The sequence below is a fragment of the Myiozetetes cayanensis genome, unplaced genomic scaffold (genome assembly GCF_022539395.1).
Source record: "Myiozetetes cayanensis isolate MyiCay16 unplaced genomic scaffold, myiCay2020 scf7, whole genome shotgun sequence".
In the NCBI taxonomy this organism is placed as follows: Eukaryota; Metazoa; Chordata; class Aves; order Passeriformes; family Tyrannidae; genus Myiozetetes; species Myiozetetes cayanensis.
In genome coordinates this window covers 3,651,227-3,674,913 of record NW_026087964.1, presented here as the reverse complement: position 1 = coordinate 3,674,913, position 23,687 = coordinate 3,651,227, and the positions used below count along the sequence as shown (strand labels likewise).

The 23,687-nt window shown below is 40.4% G+C and overlaps 1 protein-coding gene across 1 annotated transcript in view; it reads right to left on the bottom strand.

Moving 5' to 3' along the window:
- UVSSA (UV stimulated scaffold protein A) overlaps positions 1-23,398 on the bottom strand; it is a 53,069-nt gene extending 29,671 nt beyond the window's left edge. Inside the window, exons 1-7 of the mRNA XM_050338346.1 lie at positions 23,172-23,398; positions 22,595-22,925; positions 19,890-20,010; positions 18,700-19,116; positions 17,470-17,579; positions 16,737-16,865; positions 1,740-1,857 (exon numbers count right to left, since the gene is read on the bottom strand). Of these exons, the coding sequence (XP_050194303.1) occupies positions 1,740-1,857; positions 16,737-16,865; positions 17,470-17,579; positions 18,700-19,116; positions 19,890-20,010; positions 22,595-22,925; positions 23,172-23,269 (1,324 nt within the window). The 5' untranslated portion in view covers positions 23,270-23,398. The remainder of the gene's footprint in view (positions 1-1,739; positions 1,858-16,736; positions 16,866-17,469; positions 17,580-18,699; positions 19,117-19,889; positions 20,011-22,594; positions 22,926-23,171) is intronic.
- Positions 23,399-23,687: the final 289 nt, after the last annotated feature.

The following is a 23,687-nucleotide window of genomic DNA, read 5'->3' as shown; positions in this document are numbered from 1 at the left end:
ATTCATTTACTATCATTACCAATGCTTTGGACTCTTCCATCAGTCACACATATATAAGAAGCTTTTCACAACTGTCTGGAGAGCTGCTGCCTTTCTTTTCCATTATATTCCTTTTCTCAAAGTCCCACTGTTAGCAATAATCAGAATTTACTCAGTATTTATTGCAAGACTGACACAGTTGGGATAACCAACACACACAGGTATAATTTTATCAAAATATAACATTGTTTTCCATGAACAAAACAATAAAAGACTGTCCAGTTCCTGAGTTTGTGTCCTCCAGGCCTCTGCCACTGTTCTGTGTTCACACACATCTGCTTCCCATTTCATGATCTCAGTGCTCCCAATTCCACTTCATCTTCCCCAGTTCTTGGCTGGACAAAGTAAGTGCCTGCAGGCTGTTTCAGGCACCACCTATTCCAAGAGCCACACCAAACCTCACTGCAGCTCCCTGCTCAAGGTACCAGTCGAATTCCCAGGCCTCTAAGAATCTGCAGTTGAAAATTTCCAACTCTCTTAAAGGCATGGAGGAAGAGAACCACATTCAAACAAACTGGAACCAGCCAGCTGGACTTGCTGCAAGTCCCCTTAGGTGGGGAACATCAGATAATCAAGGCAGGCCTTACTTCCCAGGGTATCCTGGTAGGTTAGGTCCCGATTGGGTAGATGGGCTGAGGCACAAGCAGGACTTCCCACCTGGAGACACCCTTGAGCTGACCCCTGTAACTACAGGTGATTGTTACTGATCACCTTTCACTGTCTGTAGCCAACTTTGATGGCAGAGGACAGTAAAAAGATCACTTGAGCTACACAATCTTGGGTTTACACAGGCACACCCCTTTTTTCAGCCAAAAGAAACGTTTGGCTTGTACAGGTAACAGCTGCAGCCTGACTTTCAAGATGGAAACTGCAGATAAATGAAACATAAGCATCAATAGGACTGAAAAAGGCACAGCACAGCACAAATCTTACACAAATAGTCACAGAGGAGCAAAGAAGCAAGACACTTCTTACAGTGGCCAAGATTTTTAACTTCTATGTGGTGGCAGCTACCCTTTCCTTCTCTACAATGTACTGAAATCTTATGAGTCCTAAAGTACACGATGCTGCCCAGAGGCAAAGCTGCAGACACTTACTGAGATGTGCAAAGGACAAAGGGTAATGCAGCAAAACTGAATTATTTAAGATGAACTTTTCCTCAGCAACCTCCCCTCTCAATTTCACAAAAACACATTGTAAGTGTACCTCTGTTTAAAAATTACCTACTTAGAACACACAAACAAATATCTCATTTCAGCCACCTTGCAGAGCTGTAAGTTGCCAGCTCTAAGGGAGGAAGTGGCTGTGCACCTCCAACTGCTACTAATGCAGGTGGTGGAACAGAACCTTCTCCCATCTCACCAGACCAGCATTTCTAATATTCCAGCTCATTTACAGCTTTACTTGGCAGTCCCTTCGCTCTCAGTATGTGTTTTGCACACTTACAAGCACACAGGGGGCTGCCTCTGGCTCTTAACTCCACGGATGGAATGAAATAAGCTGCTGGTCTCTCCTGCTCCTAGAAAGTATTTGTTTATCTGGAGCCAATCGCTGTTCCTGTGTCCATGTAATGACTTCCTCAGAGCAGGCAGAGATTACCCACCCCACTGATCACTTTATTACTTCGGAATGGCTGTTTATTTACTTTAGTGCAGCAGCAACACGCAGGGATAAAGCTTGTCACAGCTGGGCAAACTCACCATATTCCTTACGCAGGTGGTCTGGAATGTGGGGCTCATAACCTTCCTTCTCGGGGACCTCCACAAAGTCATCTTCATCCTCCTCGTCCTCCTCATCATCATCATCCAAGGCTTTCATCTGCAGAGATATTTTTGTTGGTTTTTTTTTTTTTTTTTTTTTGTAAATGTAAAGATTGCTTTTCATTTCCCTTTACTTAACTGAAAATATTTTGCAGACATCTTGATAGCCCTACTGAGACTGCTCTATGTCAAAACTATTTCCCTAATTATGTATTTAATCTTTATCTAAGATTAGGCCTTTGCTTAACATTTTATCTCTAAAGCCATAGTCTATCCTAAGGGCTTCTTTAAAGCCCCTTTTATCCATTAGAACACACACAGTTGGTGAAGTCTGAGAAAGTGTGAAGCTATGAAATAAGACCAAAAAATCTTAAAACAACATCCAGATTTTGATTTAATGAGCAAATTATAGCCTTACCTCTTCTCCTTTGGATTATTTCACTCATTCAGCAGCACCCAAATAGTCTGTGGCATGTTAAATGGTATCACAAACTGTTTCAGAGCTCAAAACCAGAGCAGGCAAACAGGAGGGGAAGGTGATGAACTGGCAAGTTAATACTGACCCGAGTAGGAATATTCAGTAAACTACAGTGGTTCACTGTGTTTCTTCACAACAGCACTAAAAATAACTGGCAACACTCATTTCTTAGCTCATTTGGTACATCCCAACCGTTCATTCCATTAGACTGCACACACTGCTATGGTTAAGAGCAACAAAACAGGATTTTTTAAAAATGTGCATTTGGTCTGTCTTGCAGTCTGAAACTGAGTATCTACAAGTAGCTGAAAAAAAAAATGCAGTTCCTACCAACTAGCCAGGGCAATTCATTCACCTAAGTGGTTTCCTATATCTCATTTCATCCAGCTACTACTGTATATTCCCCAGCAAATCTCTCCATTTTTTCTAAGCTTTTTCCACACCTGAAAATGATTTTTTATTCTAAATTACACGTAAGCTTCAAGAATCTGTGCCACCAGACACAGCCTGTACTACCAGAGCTTTAAAACAGCAAATGCCAGCTACCTTAAAAAGGTAGCAATGATGAAGGCTTTACACTGTATTTCCTTTGCCCACCTTCAGAGTCACCTTATTCCCAACAACAACATAATTAGCACTTTATTGTACATTTCCCATGTGCTTTTACAATTCTAGGAAATAATAAGGGCTATCCCCTTAATCCAACCTTAGCACAGGCTATCACTTTTTTCCACTTCATTGCAGCAACCCAGATAAGGAACAGCATCATTTTCAGTATTTTCAACTGTGTTCTTTACTCCTCTTGGTGCACCTGACTTCTGTTGATATTCATATCAACTCCTCATTGCTACAAGCACCAGAGGATACTGTAGGTTTTGCCTGAAGCAGAATTTTCCCAATTTAATGCACTACTCTAATCTTGTGTCACAGCTGAGTTCCTTTAAATCATACATATACTCTGAAGCCAAAAACCTAGAAACCAATCTTGATTTATCGAATGTAGTTAAGAATTTAAAATAAATAACAACTTCCTTTAAAAAAATTAGTATTTTTTGGAGGGTCAGTATTATTTGTAAGCTGGAATGAATTAATTTCTAATACAGAACATTAATTGGTATTAATGCACATTGATACACATTAACACATAATGAATGGATGGTACAAATTAGAAGTAAGATTCTTCCCTTTGTTTAAAAATTCACTTTAAGAAAGCTGCAGTTCCAGTGAAAAAAAGGAAGAGGAAAAAAAAGAAAGATTTACTCTCCTGAAGGCCAGAGCTGATTTACTATTTCATTCTCACCAGAAAACACCTAATTAGTCTTCATTTTAAAATAAAGACTCATCATAACCATGTTTGAGAGTACCCTGCTGCCAAAGGCAGGCAAGACCCACTACTCAAGTCTCTTCAGCACAATTATCCCTCCCTCAAGAGCTGCCAACATCCAGGCTATCCTGGAGGATCCTGCACCCGGGATTACTTTTTGTTTCCCCCTGCAATTATTCTTCCTCATGTAAAAGCAAGCAGCAGTTCAGACCATACCTGGCCTGGCCAGATGAACACTGAGCCAAGATAAGAGTTCCAACCAAGGAGAGCGGCAAATGTTCCACCACTCATCACAGACTCCCAAAGCCACCAGACTTGAAAGCAGAACATCTGTGTTAAACTACAACTTTCAGAAGACCTTCCCAACGGCTTCTAGAACGAAAAAAAATCATCAGGCTTTGTACTGCACAAGAGAAGAGGGCTATGGACTGAAGAGAAGTTTGCTTGTGTTTTGATTTTGATATTTTGCTGGTGTTGTCATCCTCTTTTCATCTATTAGGAACAAATTAATTAAATTCACAAATAACCTCCACTCCTATTGTGCTACAAGCTGGACAACACCGTATTTTGCACGCTCAGGTTCCATTTCTCCTCTAGCTATTAAAAGAAGATTTCACCAAGCTAAAACCTGTCATAGATTATCTTAGTCTGCAACCTTGTGCCATAATGTACAAGCTGATCAACTTTCACATCATAAAGCAGGGAAGGTAAATTCAGTGTGTTTCCACAGTTTTTACTCAGCAGTCTATAAACAAATAAACAGCAACAGGTTTAAAGAACTGAGAAACAGTGTTAAGAGAAAGAAAACTCGGTTCTGACTGATCATTTAACTTAAATTGCCAGATTTTACCTAAAGTAGCAGGGATATAATACCAGTACTTCCTTGCATGTCATATCTGAGAGGACTAGAAGGCATGCTGGGTGCTATCTTTAATTGAAATTTCCCCAAATTTGTTCACATGTCACTGGGGACATGTATCTCTCCATACAGTAACACACTAAAATTCAGTGGGCTTCTCCAATCCCCAACTTGAAAACTGCATTAGAAGCAACTTTGCTGCATAACCTGCACGGCCTAAAACTTTAAAGCACGCGAAAAGCCTGACAGAGAAAAGGCATAATCAGATGCAAATTCACTTTGTTTAGGTACAATCCATGAACTGTGCATTCGAGTACTATAGAAAACATTAATCATGGGAAACTGTAATTTTTGTTATCAGTCTAACACTAATCAAAAGGGAAACCTGTCACTACCGCTGACCTGTGAAACGTCCCAATTATACTCTTCGGAAATGACAGGAGCACTTAACTTCCTCACTGAGTAAATGACGACGATCAATCAAGTTTGAATAACAATGAGCCACGGAGCTGAAAATTATTTTTTGTATAGAATCTCCCCAGGAATTTATGAAAGGTGAAAAGCAACCCAAGGTTTTAGGGGCATTATGGCTTTCAGCTAGTGCAGCACATATCAAACACTAAACAGAATTTATGTGTTTTAATTTTCTAAAAGGTAGATGTGGACTTGGTGCTACAATGCATAACATATAATGCCAGATTTTAAATATGGGGGTCATTTTCATAAAATATTATGCGTATTGTTCACACCCTTGAATTTCCCTGGGGTCTTCTATTAAATTTAGATTTCCTGTAAAAAAAAATTAACTGCTTAGCTAACTATCAGGAATTAAGCCCCCTTTTCCCTTCAAACAGACATGAAGTCTTTATTTTGATAAAATCTTCAACCAAATGAATAAGTTATCTTTTTACTTTAAAATATTAAACTTGTCTTTGGTGGAAATTCAAGAAGTTGCATAGTAGTATTGGGTAGTTACATCTCAATTTACTTCATTCCACTGGTACTTCATCACCACCATCCCATTTATGCTGGTTTGTTCCATTCCCTTTCTACAGAAAGCAGGAGAGTTCATGGACAACACCCTCAGCCAGAAAAGTATCTTTTTTCTTTTTTTTAAATTCCTCTTTTCAAGCATGAAGAAAGCTCCAAAGCAACCTCTACAGATGCAGTATGAAAGCTCAACCACCTATAATCTACATTTCCACTTCAGGTAAACTTCTTCAGTCAATTAAAAAACAAACAAAAAAAAAAACAAAAAAACAATCCACCATTAAATCAGAAGAAATAAATATTGAAGATAACATTTTAAGTGCCAGAATTAGTAAATGATAATCCTTTAGAAATGAGAGGTTAGGTACTTGCACACAAGAAAAAGGAGACTAGGACAAAAACAAGCAAGATGCCATTTCTAGTGAGCCACGTCTGGAGGAAGTAAAGTATAAATGCAAGTGATAAATACCTCAATGTAAAGCTTTCCTTGTAGTGTACAGAATTAAACACCTCTAAGATAAGTAGTCATGCAACTGCTTGTTTCTCAAACACCTGTCAAAGAACGTGGTAAAAAAAAAAAGGTCCTGGTTTCAAATCCATTCTGATTATCAGGTGATATGAGGAAAGTCACTAACACAGGCCACCATCAGAGACAGAGGATGAACTACCTCTCCTCTGTCACTAGAGAACAGACCCCCTGAGGGCAGACCAGATTCCCAGAGATCAGTGGCTACTTGCATCACCATTGCTCTTCAAGTTGCATGGAGAAGGGATTTTTTTTTTTCCCCCCTGTTAACCTGCTCTAAAATGCTGAAATTTCTTTATTTATTAATTTATCTAAGCCACAGAATCATTTGCAAAACTATTGTTGCTGTTGGTTGGTCTTTTTTTTATTTGGTAGCATTCCTGACTAGATATCTCCTGGTGAGAGGAAATAGGGTTTAACTGGGCAATTTCCAGATTCTTGAGCTGAACCTATTTACATATGAGAATATGGTTTTAAAAAACAACAAAAAATACACATGCATGATCTTCACTTTAATCACTTAAAACATCTTCTCCTTTCTCCTGATTTTCACTAAGAACTTAAAACAGTGCTGACTAGATCAAACCATTTACTCCCTTACTCATAAAAAAAAAAACTGGAAAAGCAGATGTTTCCTTATTACTAAAAATCCTGAAAACAGACACTGGGTGCCAGCAGAAATGCAATTGTATCTTTTACTTTGCAGTCAACACTGCAACAGCCCCCGGCTGTGAGTGCTGCTCAGGGCAACCACAGCTCCACTTAAAGGCCCTGTTCATTCATCTCAACCAGGAATAGATATGGAAAAAAAGCCTCCACCCACCACACAACACTTGGAAAGATGGGAAGAAAAGCCTTTGGCCCTTTTCTCACTTTGATACAAATTGACTGCTACGTTCTGTTACGAGGATTTAAAAACCCAGGTCTCTGCAATCGTAATTAAAGCAAGCAATAAAATGACTGAAATATACAATGCAATCACTTTACAGGAGTAGATGTACAGCCTTTACTAATTATTGTAGAGAAAGAAGGAAGAAAAAAGATAGCACATGAAGAAGTCGTATCTACTTCCTGAAACACCACCCACAAACTACAGCTGGGACCATTAAATAAATTTTGCATGGTCTAATTAACTTGGTTTGCAATCTCAATTACTTTTCACCCAAGAAATCTCTTTTGCTCAGTTTTATGTGTGCCTGTTTCCCTTTTTAAAAAAAAAAAAAAAATGATGTAAGGCATTCTCAGACAAGTGAACTCTAAACTTCATTTGTCTTTCAGCAGGCTTGATGGCTATGCATTTAAAAACCCATTCTATCTTATAAACTAAAAATTAAATGTACTCAGCTGTGATGGTCGTCATTGCATCTGCTATTTATATGCTAATACCCTCACTGAAAGATCTTGCAAATTATTCCACCATGCCAATATCTCATGTGCATCTACTCAAAACCAACTAAATATTTTTCTAGAAGATTTTGGTTAGGGAACCAGAATATTTATTGCTGTAGAACCTAGTTAGAGGGGCAACCTTAAGCATATAGATTTTTTTTTTTATTCAACCTCAACACAAAACATACTGCAGTCACGTTAAATGAAATTTGGGGGCATTCTATGTAAGAAAACAGTGACTGGGGTAAAAATAATTTCTTCAGTGCTAGTAATGGAAAATGAATAGTCAAACAGTGTATCTTACATGTAAAGACAAGTTCCTCCTTTTCCATTCCTTTATACACAATCACCCAGCGCAAGATGATGTGGAAATAAATGCTGGCATTTGCACAGATTTTAGAACCATGCTTGGGTTTTCCTGTGTGCAACACAAACTGTTAACAGAGCTGTATTTATAGGGACCTCCCACATGCTCTCCCTCCCCTTCACTCCGTGATCCGAGCATAAATTCAAACCTCGACAACTGCAAATTAGATATGTGGTCCAGGCAAAGCACATTTTATGTTTACCCGTAAAAGTATCACCATTCATTCTATTTGTAGTTGCTCAACAGCACACAGGCTTCTTGGCCAGGCTGACTTTTATCGAGGAACGCACTTCTCACATTATTTCCTAATTTCCAGAAGTTAGTAAAAACACTTAAAGGGTTCCAGCCCAACACTGAGCCCAAGTACAACGCTGGGGAACGAGCAAACCTTGCTCCAAATTGCTTTAGCAATATAACAACTACCCAGTGAACCAGTTTTTCACTAAAGCATTGCACACTAGCCAGAGTTTGTATTTTCACAGTCCTTACTCAAGACTCCCTCAAGACTTTGTGCCAAAGCCCTCTCTTGAATCAGTCTGCGTTACCAGCTTCTGCATCTCTGGACCCCGGCAGGCTCAAGGTCCCAGATAAGTTTAGGAGGGATTTTAATAAAAAGCAGAAAGGTTTTACTCAAAAAGACCAGTAGGTTTTAAGGTGCAACAGTTCAAAAAAACTTGCACCTTGGTGAATCATCATCATTCAAAGGAAATTGGTATGTCCAGGGTACCCAATGGACCAGCACGGAGCCCCAGATGTATTTTCACACCTCACTACTTGGGCTCCTACCATCCACCAAAACCAACAGTACTTGGTTGCATAAATAACCCTAAAGCCTAAGTAAGTTGATTAAAAAGGCACAAAGTTCTCTTGCATGTCCCACGATTTTCATAAAACAAGTATCACATTCAGTTTTAGTTCAGCTACCAAAGGCCTCCAGTTCTAACAATGCTGTTCCATTCCATGCACCCCTGTGAGCTAAAATCGAAATCTGCTCCTTTTCATGATTTAATTCCCCCAAAATGAAAGAGAATTGGTTCCCACCAAATTCGTGCTGACATTGGACACCTATATTTAATTTGTTTTATCAACAGCAACTATCGTGTCAGTCCCTTAAATGTCTTTGTGTAACATTTATACAAAAATAATGGTTGCATCTCACTTTTAGAAGCGCAGCAATTTACTTGTCCCATGCAGCTGCTGTGCATACATCAAGCACTACAGCTTATTACACACTAAAAAAGAATATATTTAACAGCAGTATCTGGTTTCTTTTTTTCATTCACACTGGGAGATGAGCTAATCAGGTATCACTCCATCAATTTGGATTCTCTGATTAAGTGAAGATTGACCTTCATAATCTGCATTACCTGAGTTTTTTCAGCTTCTGAAAGGGACACTCTCACTATCTGAGCTTAGTGCTGCTACAGAAATCTTCTCTGGATTAGGTTCCAGCCAGTTCAGGTTCCTACTGCAACAGGAGCTCTGTTGTGGGTACATGGGAGGCACTGGGAATCATTAGGGGAAGAAGTAGAGACAGGACTATCCCTTTTGATTTCTGCTTGTGTTCAGATCACATTTAAACCAACCATAAAATCATCACCAAGACATATAAGCTGCTGTTCCCTGTACAACAGCAACCTGCACAAAAAGCTCCACCAGGTAAGAAGTAGGTCAGGTAGCTGCATAACACACTAAGAAACACCTGGTAGAATTTAATTTTTAACGTTTCAGGAATTGCAGAATGGATGAAAGAATTTTAACAAAATATTACCCACGCCTTGAAACCAGACTTGGTTTCTTCCTAACTCATGGATAACTGGGAGAAAGGAAACTCTGTAAAGTTCTATTCAGTTTTTCATCCATCTTGACACAAAAGGAGAGGTTTGCAGGTTCAAAGGCTGTGGTGTGATGAAGACAGCAAAGCTAAAAGCCAAGTGACACGAAATCACGTCTAGAGTTCCATGCTCAGACAGGAATGTACCCAGAGCAGAGCTCCCAAGGTGTTTTCCCTTCCTACAAGCAATAGGAAAGGCCTCATTTTGTCCACAGAGAAGAAAGCAGCTGTTGGGCAGCAAATGCCAAGGTTACAAATGCTACCCTGAACAGCCACTACACATGAGAGCTAACCCTGCTCCCTTTTTCTTTCCAGACTACTCATTTTCCAGCACACCACTCCAGATGGAATTGTTTAAAGCCACTGACTGTGAGGTCCAGGACTGGCTCTATCCATTTCTGGACCAAAAGGTTGGTTTGTGGTCTATTAACAACACGGCCAGTCAAAAATACCTCTTTCTTTACCACCCCCCAGAGAAGCCTCTAGGTTTTCCAGAGCTTTTCAGCTAGTCCAAGTGATTTCTGAACTATACTCCTATGATGCCTGGAAATATTTTAGCCAACACTGAGTTATTTAATTTTTTCATGATTCAGAGGCCTACACATGATAAAAGCTAAATTTTAGAGCTGAGGAGGGGAAAAATTCTCATTACTAGTCCTTTCCTTTATGAAATTTTAGAAAATGTGATTTTCGTCTAAAATGTGCTATGACAAGATTCCCATTAGCACTCATTCATGCAAAAAAAAAAAAAGTCCTACTGCATTTGATGGATTACCACCTATCACTTGCACCAGAGCAAATTGTGCTGCCAAAATTTTGTATCCACCACCAATGCATATCTGCCTCTGTCTCATGAGCCAGTCTGTGAACACACACACTGTAAAGTCAGTAACTAAATTGCAGCTGACTTCAGTGATCACATTTAGGAATGAATCTGAACTGCACATTTGTTAAAAATTATTTCAGACGCTTGTTATTTTTAACAGGTAAATATACAGCTCGATAAAATAAGCCTAATTTATTACACAAAAGTCAACTAATTATTCTGTGCAGGACACATAACTTTACACATATTCCTGATTGTGGATTCTGGATGTGAAGATATTTACTTCGATATAACTGCATCTAAATTTAAATGTCTCTGTTAATTTAGTATGTGCTCCAAGCCTGAAAATCTTCTTCCTTTCCCGTTTTTATAAAGACACATTTAGCAATGTACCTTCATGAACCTCACAAATAAATTCAATATTCATCCCCCTTGCAAGGTAGGATGCATAAAAAGCAGGAAGCAAATTTATATCCACTACCTGCAGAGTACACAACTGCTCAGTATTCATAGATGAACCAAGGGAGATGACCCTTGGGCCCGAAAAACTTAAATACTTAACATAAGGGTTAACTTGATGATAGAGACATCCCACCTTATTTTACAGTCTATTAGAAGAGCTCCAAATTGCATTGTGCGACCTGCGAATCAGATGGGGATCAGAGGTCGTCACAGTGACAACCTTAGGAATTCATGGCTAGATCTGCATAACAAGATATTTTTAATAACTGCACAGCAGTGGCAGGCTGCACAGCCAGGGCAAGGCATAAAACACACCACAGCAACAATTCAGCTCTAGAAAAGAAAAAAACTCAGCCAAAGCCATCACCCGGCTGATCACACACGAGAACAAGTGAGCGCTGCTCTGAGGGTTCATTCTACAGTGTTTTGGTTCCTATCAGTCCTACATCCTAATAAGACTTGCAAAACTAGAAAGCTCTCTTAGCTGAAAGGTGGTTACAAAAGAGACGTTTCACGGAAATAATTAAAACATGACAATTAAAATGGCAAAGAGGGAAGAGGAAGCATAAATGTATGACTTATTTAATATTTGCTGTTTACTTTTACAGTTATGGTTGACATGGCTTTTTTGATAAACATTAGCTAGGAAACAAAACCAAACTAAAATGTTTCTGGGGCTACCAATCTGACAATACAAACTTTATATAAATTTTATTTATTCTGAACACATTACATGCTAACAATATATAGAATCTGATAAAGGACCTATTAAATACTCCTATATCTCTCATAAGTTTTGGAAAAAATACAATCAACATCGAGTTACTATTCACATCTTAACAGTGAAATGCTTCCAGTTTTCAAAGGGCAAATTTTTAGGATTTCAAAGCAGCACCTGAGGAAAAGACTTCTCTACAGAGGTGTCTCTCTTGCTCTGTGGCCTCAGTATGTTTTAGCAGGTGTGGGTTCAGGCACCGTGAGGGATCAATTACTCACATCCCAGAAACAACTTCTCTAAGATGAAGAAAAGAGGAAAAAGCATAGGGATGTGAGTACAAGAAGCTGTTACAGAAAGCTGTCAGCTGGACTGGATTGTCTGTGGCTGCAGAAAGAAGCAGAAAGAAAAAAAAAACCGCAGCCTTTGCTTCCGAATTTTAGAAAATTCAAGTCCAGCTTTTTCTTTCTAAAGGAGGCACTGACTTAACTAAAAGCCAGACTTGAGAAGAGCTGGTTATAAAGTTACAAAATGATTAAATAAAAATGACTGGTTAGCACTGCTAAAATGACAAACTGAAGTTAAATATATGGGGAAAAAAAGCAGCAGTGGTCTTGTAGCCAAGTAATTGGTAGAACTCTTGGCTTAATTTACAACACATTAAAATCTTAACCTTTTAATATATTAAAATATTTTAAGACTAAATTATGAGCAGCAACTATTTAAATTGTAAATTTGTGGCCATTTTCTAACATTACTCTTTCATAAAAAAAATCTAAACTGTATTACAGTGAGGTTTGATTATCAGATCAGGTTCTGGACAACACAAGGACAGGCTCCTCCAGATCTAATTATTAATGGCATTATTGAGTTCAACCAGATGTTTCACAAGGATAAAATTAAGTACACGAATAAATCAAGATCCAAGTGCGCGCTCCGATTTGACAGAAGATAAGGAAAGGTGAAACAAAAAGTAATGAATACAGTTAATGAAAAACTATATATCCCTGGTTGTTAATGTAACTTGAAATTTAAAATTGAACATGTAACAGGCCTGTTAAATGACCACTCTGCTGACAGACAAATGAGCGGGATGTTTCTCACATCGTCTTTCCTGCTGGATTCTGTCTGTCCAAGTTTTAGACACCCTGAGTACTAAGCATTCCACAGCTTCCCAAAGTAATTACAGAGCAGAAAGTCATACTTTCAGAGTACAAAAATACCGTTAAGGAGCTACATTTCTATCAAAAATGTCGAGATTTCAAGTATTATCCTAATGGATAATCCTTTATGGAAAGGATGTAACTGAAAAGTAGTGTACATGATTTACAACACAGTATATACTTGTCCTCTCACAGCTTTTAAAACTGCAGGATCATTTGCATCTTATCAGCTGTCAATCAGATGCTAAACAAGAAAAACAATTAAAATCTAGTATTTTAAGAAAAGGAGGAAGACATCAAAAACCAGAATGATTTTTAACTAGCAAAAATACTTTCAGAGAACAATTTAGCCATAAGTAAGTTATTCCTACAAAATAATTAAGCCTCTGGAAACAGAAATACCTACACCAATCTCAGCCAATGATTACAATTGTAGTGGTATAATAACTCATCTAAATCGAGTCAAGAATTAACTCGAAGGGTCTCTGGTGTATTGCTCTTGCAGTAAGTTTACCTGAAAACACAGACCGAGCTGATGGCTGGCTTTGGATCAAGGTGGCACAGAGAAAAATGTGGAGCATGCAGTATGCACTCCCTCTACTGGGCACTGGAATTATCCCAAGCAGGCATTCCGAGAAAAAAGGGATATGTCCAAGCATTCAGGTACCGTGAAATAAAAGCCTTTCTACAAGTCCCTCCCTCTTCCCCCTGGATTCGGCTAAAACACAAGTTCACAGGAAAATGGATTTCAAAACTCTTGTTTATACTCCCGAAATGCAGTTTCTGTCAGAAACCTGATTCACCCAAACAAGAATTTAACTACCCTTGTGTAAGCACACAAAAACCCACTTGCCTTTGACCAACACAGCACGTCTGTCATTTTTTGTCCAGCTCCCACCCATCTGAAACAGTAACAGCTCAGAAAAAATTTCTTGATGACTCCTGATCTGCTGGGGGCACAGAAACAGGAAGAGGGAATCTCTGGGCAGCAGAGATGTATTAATAATTATAAAATCTGCTGTGAGGGGTTTGTTTCTAGACAGCCAAAGAACAACCTCTCTTTTTCTTTTTCCTCTCCTCCCACAGCTCCTGAGAGCCAACTGCAAAATGGTGCCACAGGCTACTGGTGCTGGCAGGGTCTAAGTGTCAAGTGGAAATGCTGGCCCTCCTTGTAATTAAGGCTCTCTGATGGTTTGAGTTCCTCACTCTCACAGAAGAGAAAAGAGGTGGTTATAGCTCATGTCACTATAAACCATTTTAAGTCAAAGTGTCTCACTGTATAAAGTCCTGTGCTTTCCTTCAAGTGACTTTGTGGAAATGAAGTTCCACAAACCTACAGGAAGTTCTGTACTTTGCAAAGCAGTGGGACTTTTCCATTTTTCAGTAGAGGTAAAAAAAAAAAACAAAAAAACAAAAACCAAAACAAACTTTGGAGAAAATAATTTGTGCCAATTTTCTAACAAGGCTGTGACTGCCCACAAGTCCTGCCTTGGAGGCTGGTGCTCCGTGATCTGCAAAATGAAACAAGAAACAATGGAAAGTTTGGATGCAATAATTAGGATTGCCAAAAGCACACTCCTTGTGCACCAAAAAAAATGATTCTTGTGTGAATGCAGGCCAGGTAACCACCAATTTCTTCCTCTTAGTGTAATTTACATCCAGCTACACTGCTGGTATATCCATATTAAATGGCAGCACCAAGAATTACTCCAGATATATACAATTATTTGCATTTCAGCCACATCTTTGTATAACTGAGCAGCTAAATAAGAGTACCAATGACACATGGCAATGGTAAGGGACTTCAGCACCTTCTCTCTTTTAAGTGGCAATTTAAATCTCTGCAGGATTGAGAGTTATAGTAGAGTTCACAGTAATAAATCTCCAGGTTCACCGTCTCTCACTAAACCCTTTGCTTTATCAACTTTCCTGATCTCAGTTTGAGGATGGGTAAAGCCTCTACTCTCTCTGTTCCAACACAGAACAGAAACAAAGCACAGAAAAGAACAGACAAAAAGGGGGAAAATCAGTGACCACAAGAAGCATGGAGATTGAGCACGAAGAAAATGCAAAAAGTCTGATAACTCTTGACAATTCTGCTCCATGTGCCACCAATAACATCCGTAATGCCCCATGCTGCTGGGACAGGGTGGTCCAGAGCCAGGGCTCTGAAGGACAGACAGACCATCAGCACTTCTTCTCCGGGGTTTAAAGACACAGAAGGCAGTAAAACTTTGGCATGGCAAGAGCTATAGCTCCAAGGACACAAGGACAGACAGAGCCACAATACATAACACAGGCAGCAATGCTGAACTAAAGAGGAGTTGTGTGTTTCATATGCTGACATGTAAATATTTGACAGATGGGGATTTAATAACCATGGTCTAAGAGATTCTGTTTATTTTGTTCAATCAGACTCTCAATTTACCATGTTTTTATGTTTCAGTAAAGTCATCTGACACAGGAATAAAATATAATTTATACAGTTGCCTTCTGCAGTACAAAGCTCTTTATGTTCAGGTTATAAATTTAAAATAACTCAGCACTAACACTAAATTTGGTTATTTTCCACTGGAGAAAAACCCTAGGTGTAATTATATATTGTTTTCAATGCTTAAGTCAACTCAATCTGCATTGCTCCATTTTGAAAGTATTCCTTATTAGCACTGCTATTATTTTCCTTTTTTTTTCCCTTTTAGCAATGGAATTTATTAGCTTTCAACCTAAGAGAGGTATAGTTATAAACATGGTATGTAAGCATATAGATAGCACTGATCACTCTCCAGAAGTGGTAACAATACCACTTCAAACACATCCCCATGCACACACACACACACACACACACGAAAATCAAGGCTTGAATGTCCTTTATATCTTGTAAGAAATATAGCAACCAATATTCCATGCAGAGGTGCAGCAAATGAAGCCCTGTCAAGCAAATGGCAGGAATGACAGCAGATGTCTGGATTCCTTCATAGCTGGTTGCATAAAGGTAGCACACATATTTCACTGGAGAAAAAAGGGCTCTGACAAGACAGTCTTTCAGTACTTTTCATTCAGAGTTGGCATTTTTGACTGGTGTGGCACATCAGCAGGTGTTAAGATGATGAACCAGATTAATCTTGATTAAGCTCCATTTGCCCAACGAAAGCAAAGTCTGCAACACTCAGTCATGGCTAAATGAGGCTACCACAATGTAGTCCAAAGGATAATGTCCAGATCAGATTCTTACAATCCAGTAAATCCAAACCAGACTCTAGTCTGACCCCTGACCCAAACCACTTATTTTCATGTCAAGCTATACAGTAATTTCATCTGATCAAGCCAACAGAAATGAGTATTAGGCAGCTCTGCTTCTTAGTTGCATAAACAAGCCATTAGACTCCTTTTTTGCATCTCAGTAACGTATTTGATCTTCCAGCCTCTGTTTATTCACAAGTTCTATCTATTTCACAAGAACTGTCACAGGTAGTTAATCTTTGTGAAACAGTTTAATGCTCTAAAGCTTACATAATAACCAATTCTCTTATGGTAACCTCCATCACATCACACGCTCACCAGAGAGAGTAAATGCTGCAAAGCAGAGAAACTTCTTTACTGAATTGACAGACACTCACATAGTTTTGCAAGTTGTAAAAGAACATGAGTAGTACTGTGTTTACTGAGAAATATGCACAAAAGAAGCTGAGGACATAACAGTGTTCCAACATGAAGAAACTAAGAGTAAATAAAATCTGCACTTAACCACTTCTCTATCCTAAACAACAAGAGGGGATGCTTTTAAATGGTTTTGTCTAATAACCAGGCCACTGGCATATTATACAGGTGTTTACTGCAACTTCCCTGAGTGAAGCTACAGCCAGCTAAATTAAGGTACTTTTCAATAAAACTTCTGTTGAAAAGTTCCCCAGATTAGAGCTTAAGAGAAAAGAGCTTTTTTTGTATACAAGGTAAGATTTACTAATGGGGTCCTCTCCAGTAAAACAGAATTTCGAGAAACTCACCACTTTTCTTTTTCTTGCTTTGAAGGAAATGTTCATTTCCTTGTACTTCTTCATAGCAGCCTCCAGTTTATTCTTGAGTTCAATGGCACATCTTAGCCGATCATCATTGATTCCTGCTCTGGTGAGTAACTGCAAAGGAAGAAAACAACGTTCTTACTCATTTTTCTAGACATCTGAGCAAAACAAAATTTCTAGTTTTTCCTTCATAATTAGTGAAATGACATTATCACAAATTCTTGTCTTAAAAGTAATGATTAGCGAAGCCAATTCTTTTCCTATACAGAATATTAAAAACCCAACAACAACTAGTGAAGACAAAGAACGAACAGCTATTACAAACATCTCCTGAGAGCGTCCTTCCACAGGCCAAATTCCATGCAGGAGGCTCCAGGGCATACTGTTTATCTGATAGACAGGTGTCTGACAAAAACAAGATGTGTTTTACTTTAACCCTTTGCAAAAAGCCCTATTTTATCCTGTCTTACAAAAAAAGAACAGATTATTGACTGTAGGTACCACACCCAAGGTTGAGAGCTATCAAACAAGTTACAAAGCTCCTGCAGCCTCCTTTGGTCCACCCCTACTGAAAGAGAAATCTTTCCTAGTTGCTCCTATGTTCCTTTGACCTTATTTTCCTTTTGGCTCACTCTCCCTCAAGACTTTCTGCACCCCAGTCTTTGTTTCACCATCTTTTTGTTGAAAAATTTTTTAAAAAATTGTCTCTTTATCCCACCTGAATCCAGGACTGTATAGAAGGCCAGAATTTGTTTCTGAGAAGTTTGTGAGCGTCCATGACACTGTTTATGATGGCAGTGTTATCTTCATTCTCTTGCACTTTTATATCTGCTCAAAACAGGGAAAAAAAGAGTTAGACCATGATGTTTATGTATCTTAGACATAAATATTTGATCACTTCAGGGAAATGTACAAACATCAGAATACTTCTCTGTTCAGTATTAGTTATTCTACCATTATCCACATATTCAAAAAATCCGGGAAAAAGATGAAGTTTTCAGTTCAGTGATGCCAGAAAGAATTGTTAAGCCATCACGACTAAGGAATCACCAAATAAACCACAGACAAGTTCAGCCTTACTATTTTCATTACACCTTGTCCTAAGTTCAGAGGAGCTGGGCCTTATTGCACCAGTTTCTGCATATTCAATATAAAATAATCCCTGCCCTGGTGGCAGTGGGGACTTGATTGCCAAAGAAGCCAACTATGCTACTATCCCAAGTAAAAATTATACTTTTCACATTGTTAGTCATTGATAAATCCCACAGATTCATTTCCAATTCTGTTCTCAGCAAGAACAGAAGCAGGTAACCCTCCTTACTGTCTGCACATGAAATCCCGTTGGGACAGCATTTGTGGGATACTTCCAAAATACAAACCATCCTAATTTTTCTAGAGGTAATTCCCATTAGCAAAGTTATATATACAAAAGACTTCCTAGCAAAACTACTTACTGCTTCTTGCAAGCTGTCAGTAGCAAGGAAAAAGACAAGATTAATAAACACTCAACTGCAAGATTTTTAAAGTAGCAGCTTAAACTGCAGCTATAGAAAGAGGTGAGTAGTGAAGCATAAGAGAAAGCAAATTATATAGGGTAAACAGATTATTTTTTTAAAAAATGGGAAACTCATCTTATTACAGGTACTATGAAATGCCGTAATGGGCTTGCAACCACTGATACAAAATTTCAGTCTTAGAAGGTAATTAGTAAAATCTGTTATTCACACATAAGAACACTGAAAATTTCTAAGAACAGTTACAAGATGAAGCAGAAATAGAAAAAGAACTCCAAAGTAAATCAAAGTGGTATCTAGGAATCCCAAAGCAAAATGGTGTCCAGTAACCCCAGCCTTTAAGTAAAAAAACCCCAAAACCACAACTACAAAGCACTTTGCACAAAGGGTGAAAATAGCACTTCCAGCTATATGTCAAAAAATTTTCCAGGTACCTGTGGAGATTTCAAGGTCTAGAGTGTACTTATGTGAAATAAGCCCGTGGTTCCTAACAAAAGTCTGGTAATCATCATCATCAAGAGCAGGGTCACTGGACTGAACCTCCGAGCGTGTGCCTCCATCCAACTCTTTGTGCTCAGGCTCCTCCTGTTTCTCATCCAACTCTTTGTTTCCATCAGTTCTGACACACTGAGAAACAGGGAGAATGTCCTTGCTGCAGCATGGCTGCTCATCATCCATGTACCCAAAACAGGACTGGTCAGCTTCCCCCCGGGAGGAGGACGGGGATGCAGACATTTGTTTGCTGGGTTCCAGTTCCGTGTCGTTCACAGCGAAGTTGAAAGGATCTGGCATCAGAAGCTGGAAACAGTTTTCCATCTCTGTCAGTGTATCAGCAATCTCCTGGGACATTTCTATCAAGACAATTGTTTTAGAATATTGTTAAATACTGTAAAATGTTAATTTCTCCAAAGCAGACACTGAGTTACAAAACAAATCTGACTGCCAAAGGGGGGAATCCATTTATCCAGTGATCAGTGATGATTTAGCCATACACATCTCCCTCTGCTGCAGAAACTGTCCTTATAAAAGTGACAGTACTTTTCTTAAGCAGGAAATCTAGAATTTCCTGAGCAAGAAATGTAGAATCAGGGTTCCGCCCTTCCCTATCCTCTCTAAAATTTCATTATGCAAAGATGACACAAGTGCTTCATAGAATTTGAAGGAAAATGGTGAGGATATTCTTAGTGATGTTGGTGGGTATTCATTCTACAGCTATAAACTTTATAGTTGCACATAGGTGTAGCCATGAATAAATGTTCTTGCTCCAAGAGATGCTACCGATAAAAATTACTTTAAGAAAGTTGAATCTCTTTAAAATTCCACTCTCATGCATGAAAACATTTCCAGCATGCAGAATAAATGCAGACACAGTTGGATGCATCACATACAATGAAGTAATTTAATTAAATAACCCTTTGAAACTGCAGCATAACATACTAACTATCTGTGTTCTTCTCTGGCATTACAGAAATGTTTTTGCTATGCACATATCTCAGGAGCTCAGCTATGGTCAGCTATTATTTGGATAGCTACTCTCTTGTTTTATATAACCTTAAAAAAGGTTGCTTTAGAAACAAACACCAAACCAAACCAAAAACCCACTAGAAGAACTGAAGTAACTGACCTTCCATTTCTTTTTCAGTTCTTTTGACTTTTTCTTTGTAAACGTTATCCAGCCGTTTTTGCCTCTCCTCCTCCCTCCTCCTTTCAGCCACGGTTCTGGCGTGCACATCTTGAAAATCCACCTAAGGAGGAAATGAGGAAAAAAAAGGGTAACATCCCTCGTAAGAAATATATAGAAAATCCATTTCCTAAGATCCTTATCTGTGGTGAAAAATCCTCTAACACCAGCGATCAGCCAGAAGCTCAGCAGCATTTCCTTTTATCTCTTCTCCTCCTCGAATCAATAACTACAGCAATTCTGAACAGAGCTTTTATTTCTGCTAATAAGGGACTGCTGAGAATCAATGGCTTTCAGAAAGGAATCATAAGGTAGAAAAACAAAACACTTGGATTTTCACCCCTGAAGTGCAGGAATAAACTAGGCTGTGGGAGACTTTTGTCACAGCACTGGAAACAAGGATTTAGGGAGAGTGGGCAGGAAGAGACTAAGCAGGGTAAACATTAAGATTACATCAAAACATTACACTGGATCCACTATTAATAAAAGAAATCCAGGAAAATTTGTAAGCACTACTACCACAAGTATACATCTCACTTACTGAAGAGCTTTGTAAGCATGGAAAGTAAAATACATTCAAATTAATTTTAAAAAAAGACCAAATTTGTGGTTTTACAATTATGTTTGTTGGATTTCGGGATTGAGTGAGAAGTCAACATTCAGTCTCACTTTCTTATGAGTAAAATATAAACATAAATCTGGGCAACTCAAAATGGTGTTTCTTAAAATATTTGCAGTGTGGGGTTGGTTTTTTTTTTTAGTTTGGTCTTGGAAGGGCTTGAAAATGTAAATTTTCACTCCTGCTTTAAGGAAGGGAGTCTTGATTGTGTTACTGCATAAGGAAACCCCTTTGAAAAAGAAAAATACAGCAATCCTTTGATTGCTACCCCAAAGCTTTTATTCACTTCAACAGAGATGACATGGAGTGCTGAGCAAGCCTGCACTTTGCTGATGCTGAAGCTCACAGACTCTCTGGTGCAATGTTTGCAGATACAAGCACTCACTGAAGGTGTCTGTCACTACTGCCACTCTTAGATGATCCAGTATGTCCAGTAATGGCTCCCAGATACTGACATCCTCCACCAAAGTTCTGGAGCCACAGAAGTGATTTTTGTGTAATAGCTGTCACAGAAACTGGCCTGGAGAGTCCCCAGCAGTTTAGGGAGAGAGGCACTCGCACCAAGCTCTTCATTTTTAGTGGGGAATGGGTGGGCAGAAGGATGGTAGGGAAAAGAATTAGTCTCACAGCCTACAGCAGCACATGGATCACCAGTGAGCTTCCTTTGGTTTTCAGGATCTGATTTTTCTACCAAGCTTGCACAGCTCTCCACACAGAAGTAGGAAAGCATCTTCTGACTGTTTATAAAATGATTTTGGCGATAGTTTAAAAAAAAAAAAAAAGGCCAACCGAAACCACAAACCACACACAGAGCTAACACAACTCCTAAGCTGCCCTATACTGCTGTGCCAAACCTGTAACTCTCAACAGGAGAGGTCAAAATGCCTCCTCAAAACTTTGGGTTGCGTTTCACACTTCCAAGCATTAAGTTGGCAAAAGGCCAGTTGGCTCACATCAAGTCTTTAAGTACAAGAGTTACCGAACTACCTGAGATTGCTGCTATTGATATTGATGTTTCCAGAGGAATTCAAACTCAGCTGCTCTAGAAAACAGCACAGCCAGCCTCGCTGGGGAGCTTGTATCACATGGGGAGGGATCCCTCAGTCCTAACTGACCACAGGAGCACAGCCAGACCTGCCAGACTCCAGCAGAATTGTCACACACTGGGTAAAACTGTGCCATGTATTTAACCTCCCTTGTCTCAGTCTCGCATTTCTCCTTGTCACTGTCATTTAGTTTCCTTTCTTTACTAAACAAGACAAAAAAGGAGGATCCAGAGACAATCATCTTTAGTGAGCAGATGCCAAGAACTCTATTAAAAAACCAGCAGAGTGCAGTAAGTAGGGAACACGATGAGCTTAGTGTGGAACCAGAACAACAGAAACACATCATGTATCACAAAGGTTTTTTGATGCACTGTAAGGAACACTGAACATCTGTCTTTCCGAAGAGGAAGAAAATCAGTATGTTTATTGAAAGCCTGTTACCATCACAGATCGTGTGAATGCTAGAATAGCATTCCCAATTTCATTCTCTGTGCAGCAGAAGACATCCTAAAGCAGCAGTTATGTTCCAAACACTAACTGGAAGCCTTGAAGGGAGATTTAAAAGCAAGTGGTTACATACAAGAAATTTTCTCTTTAATAAAACTTCTTGTATGGCACAGTAACACTGCAGTTGGTGGGGGTAACCACCCACACTTGCTGCCTCTGCTGTAAACAGCAAAGGGAAGCTAGAACTGGACAGCTCAGTACAGAAATCAGGTTAGTTTAAACTGGCACAGAAAGACTTAATTGGTTATCCTCAGTTTATGGTATAACCATTATTTCCCTTCCAAAAAAGGGCTAAACGTTGGGGCTCCAGGCAGGATTCAGCGGGTGAAAGCAAATACTTCTTACACCCTGAGAAAAGGCTGAGCCCAGCTCTGAGCACAAGCCTGGGGCTTTTAAAACTTTACAATCCCGAAGGATGGTAAAGGCTTGTTTTCCAAAGACCACGCTCAACAGGACGTGTCCTACAGGCAGAGTACCTTCTTATTCCGCTTTAGGAAGTGGTATCCCAGGGAAAGCTGCTTGTAAGCCTCCCCGTACTTCTCGTGCCAGTCCTGCACCGCCCTGATGGCCGCTTTCCTCAGCTTCTGCGCCACCTCCTTGGGCGGGGGAAGGGGCTGCTCGTGGTCTATGCCCACCGTGAGCTCCAGGAACTCCTGGAAGTTGGCGATGAGCAGCGTCCTGAAGTGGTGGGACCTGGCGAAGAGCTCCTGCACCACCTGGAAGGCGGAGAAGCGCATCTCGGCGTGCTCCTCCTGCAGCCGCGTCACCAGCAGGTGGAAGGCGTGGCTGATGTGCTCCTCCGACGACCTGGGCAGGGAGACGAGGAAGGAGAAGGACCGGGAGTTACTTAAAGAGAGGCTCAGCACATGAAAAAAGCCAGAAGTTCGTGGGGTTTTTAAAATTTATTTTAAATTTTAAACCTGGCAGCACCCAGGCCACCCACAGCACCCAGCCCCCACAGCAGGGCCCAGGGCGGCTCCCGGGGCCGCTCCGCGGCTGCCCGGCCCGGGCAGAGGCAGCGGGGCCCGGCTCGCTCCCTCCCTGCCGCCGTACTTGCAGATCTTCTTCAGCTCCTTCATCCTGCCCGGCTCCAGCCGCGGCTCCCCGGAGGTGGTGAGCTCCTCCACCAGCTCGGCCAGGCGCTGGTCCATGTCGGCCGGCAGCGAGGCAGTGGAGCTGCCGAGACACTCGCCCCGCCGGGCGGGACCTTCCTCAGCCCGGGAGAGCCCCGGCCGAGCTGCGGCAGCGCCCGCGGGCCCGGCCGCGTCTGGGCGGCGCCATCTTCGGCCCTCAGGGAGGCTCCGCCCCTCACTGACCACGCCCACCAGGGAGTGAACTCCCGCCCCTCAGAGGAGGCCACGCCCCTCAATGAAGCCCCGCCCCTCGGGGCTCTCCACACCACACACCCCCCTCCAGCTGCGGGTGGTACCGTCCTCCATCCCCCGCCCCCCCCCTCCCGGCCCGTACCACCGCCCCGCCCACGTGACGCGCCGGCACCCGGAAGCGCCCACAGGGGAAGGGCGGGGGGAGCCCTTAAAGGAGCCGCGGCCCGGTTTGGGGGTGAGAGGG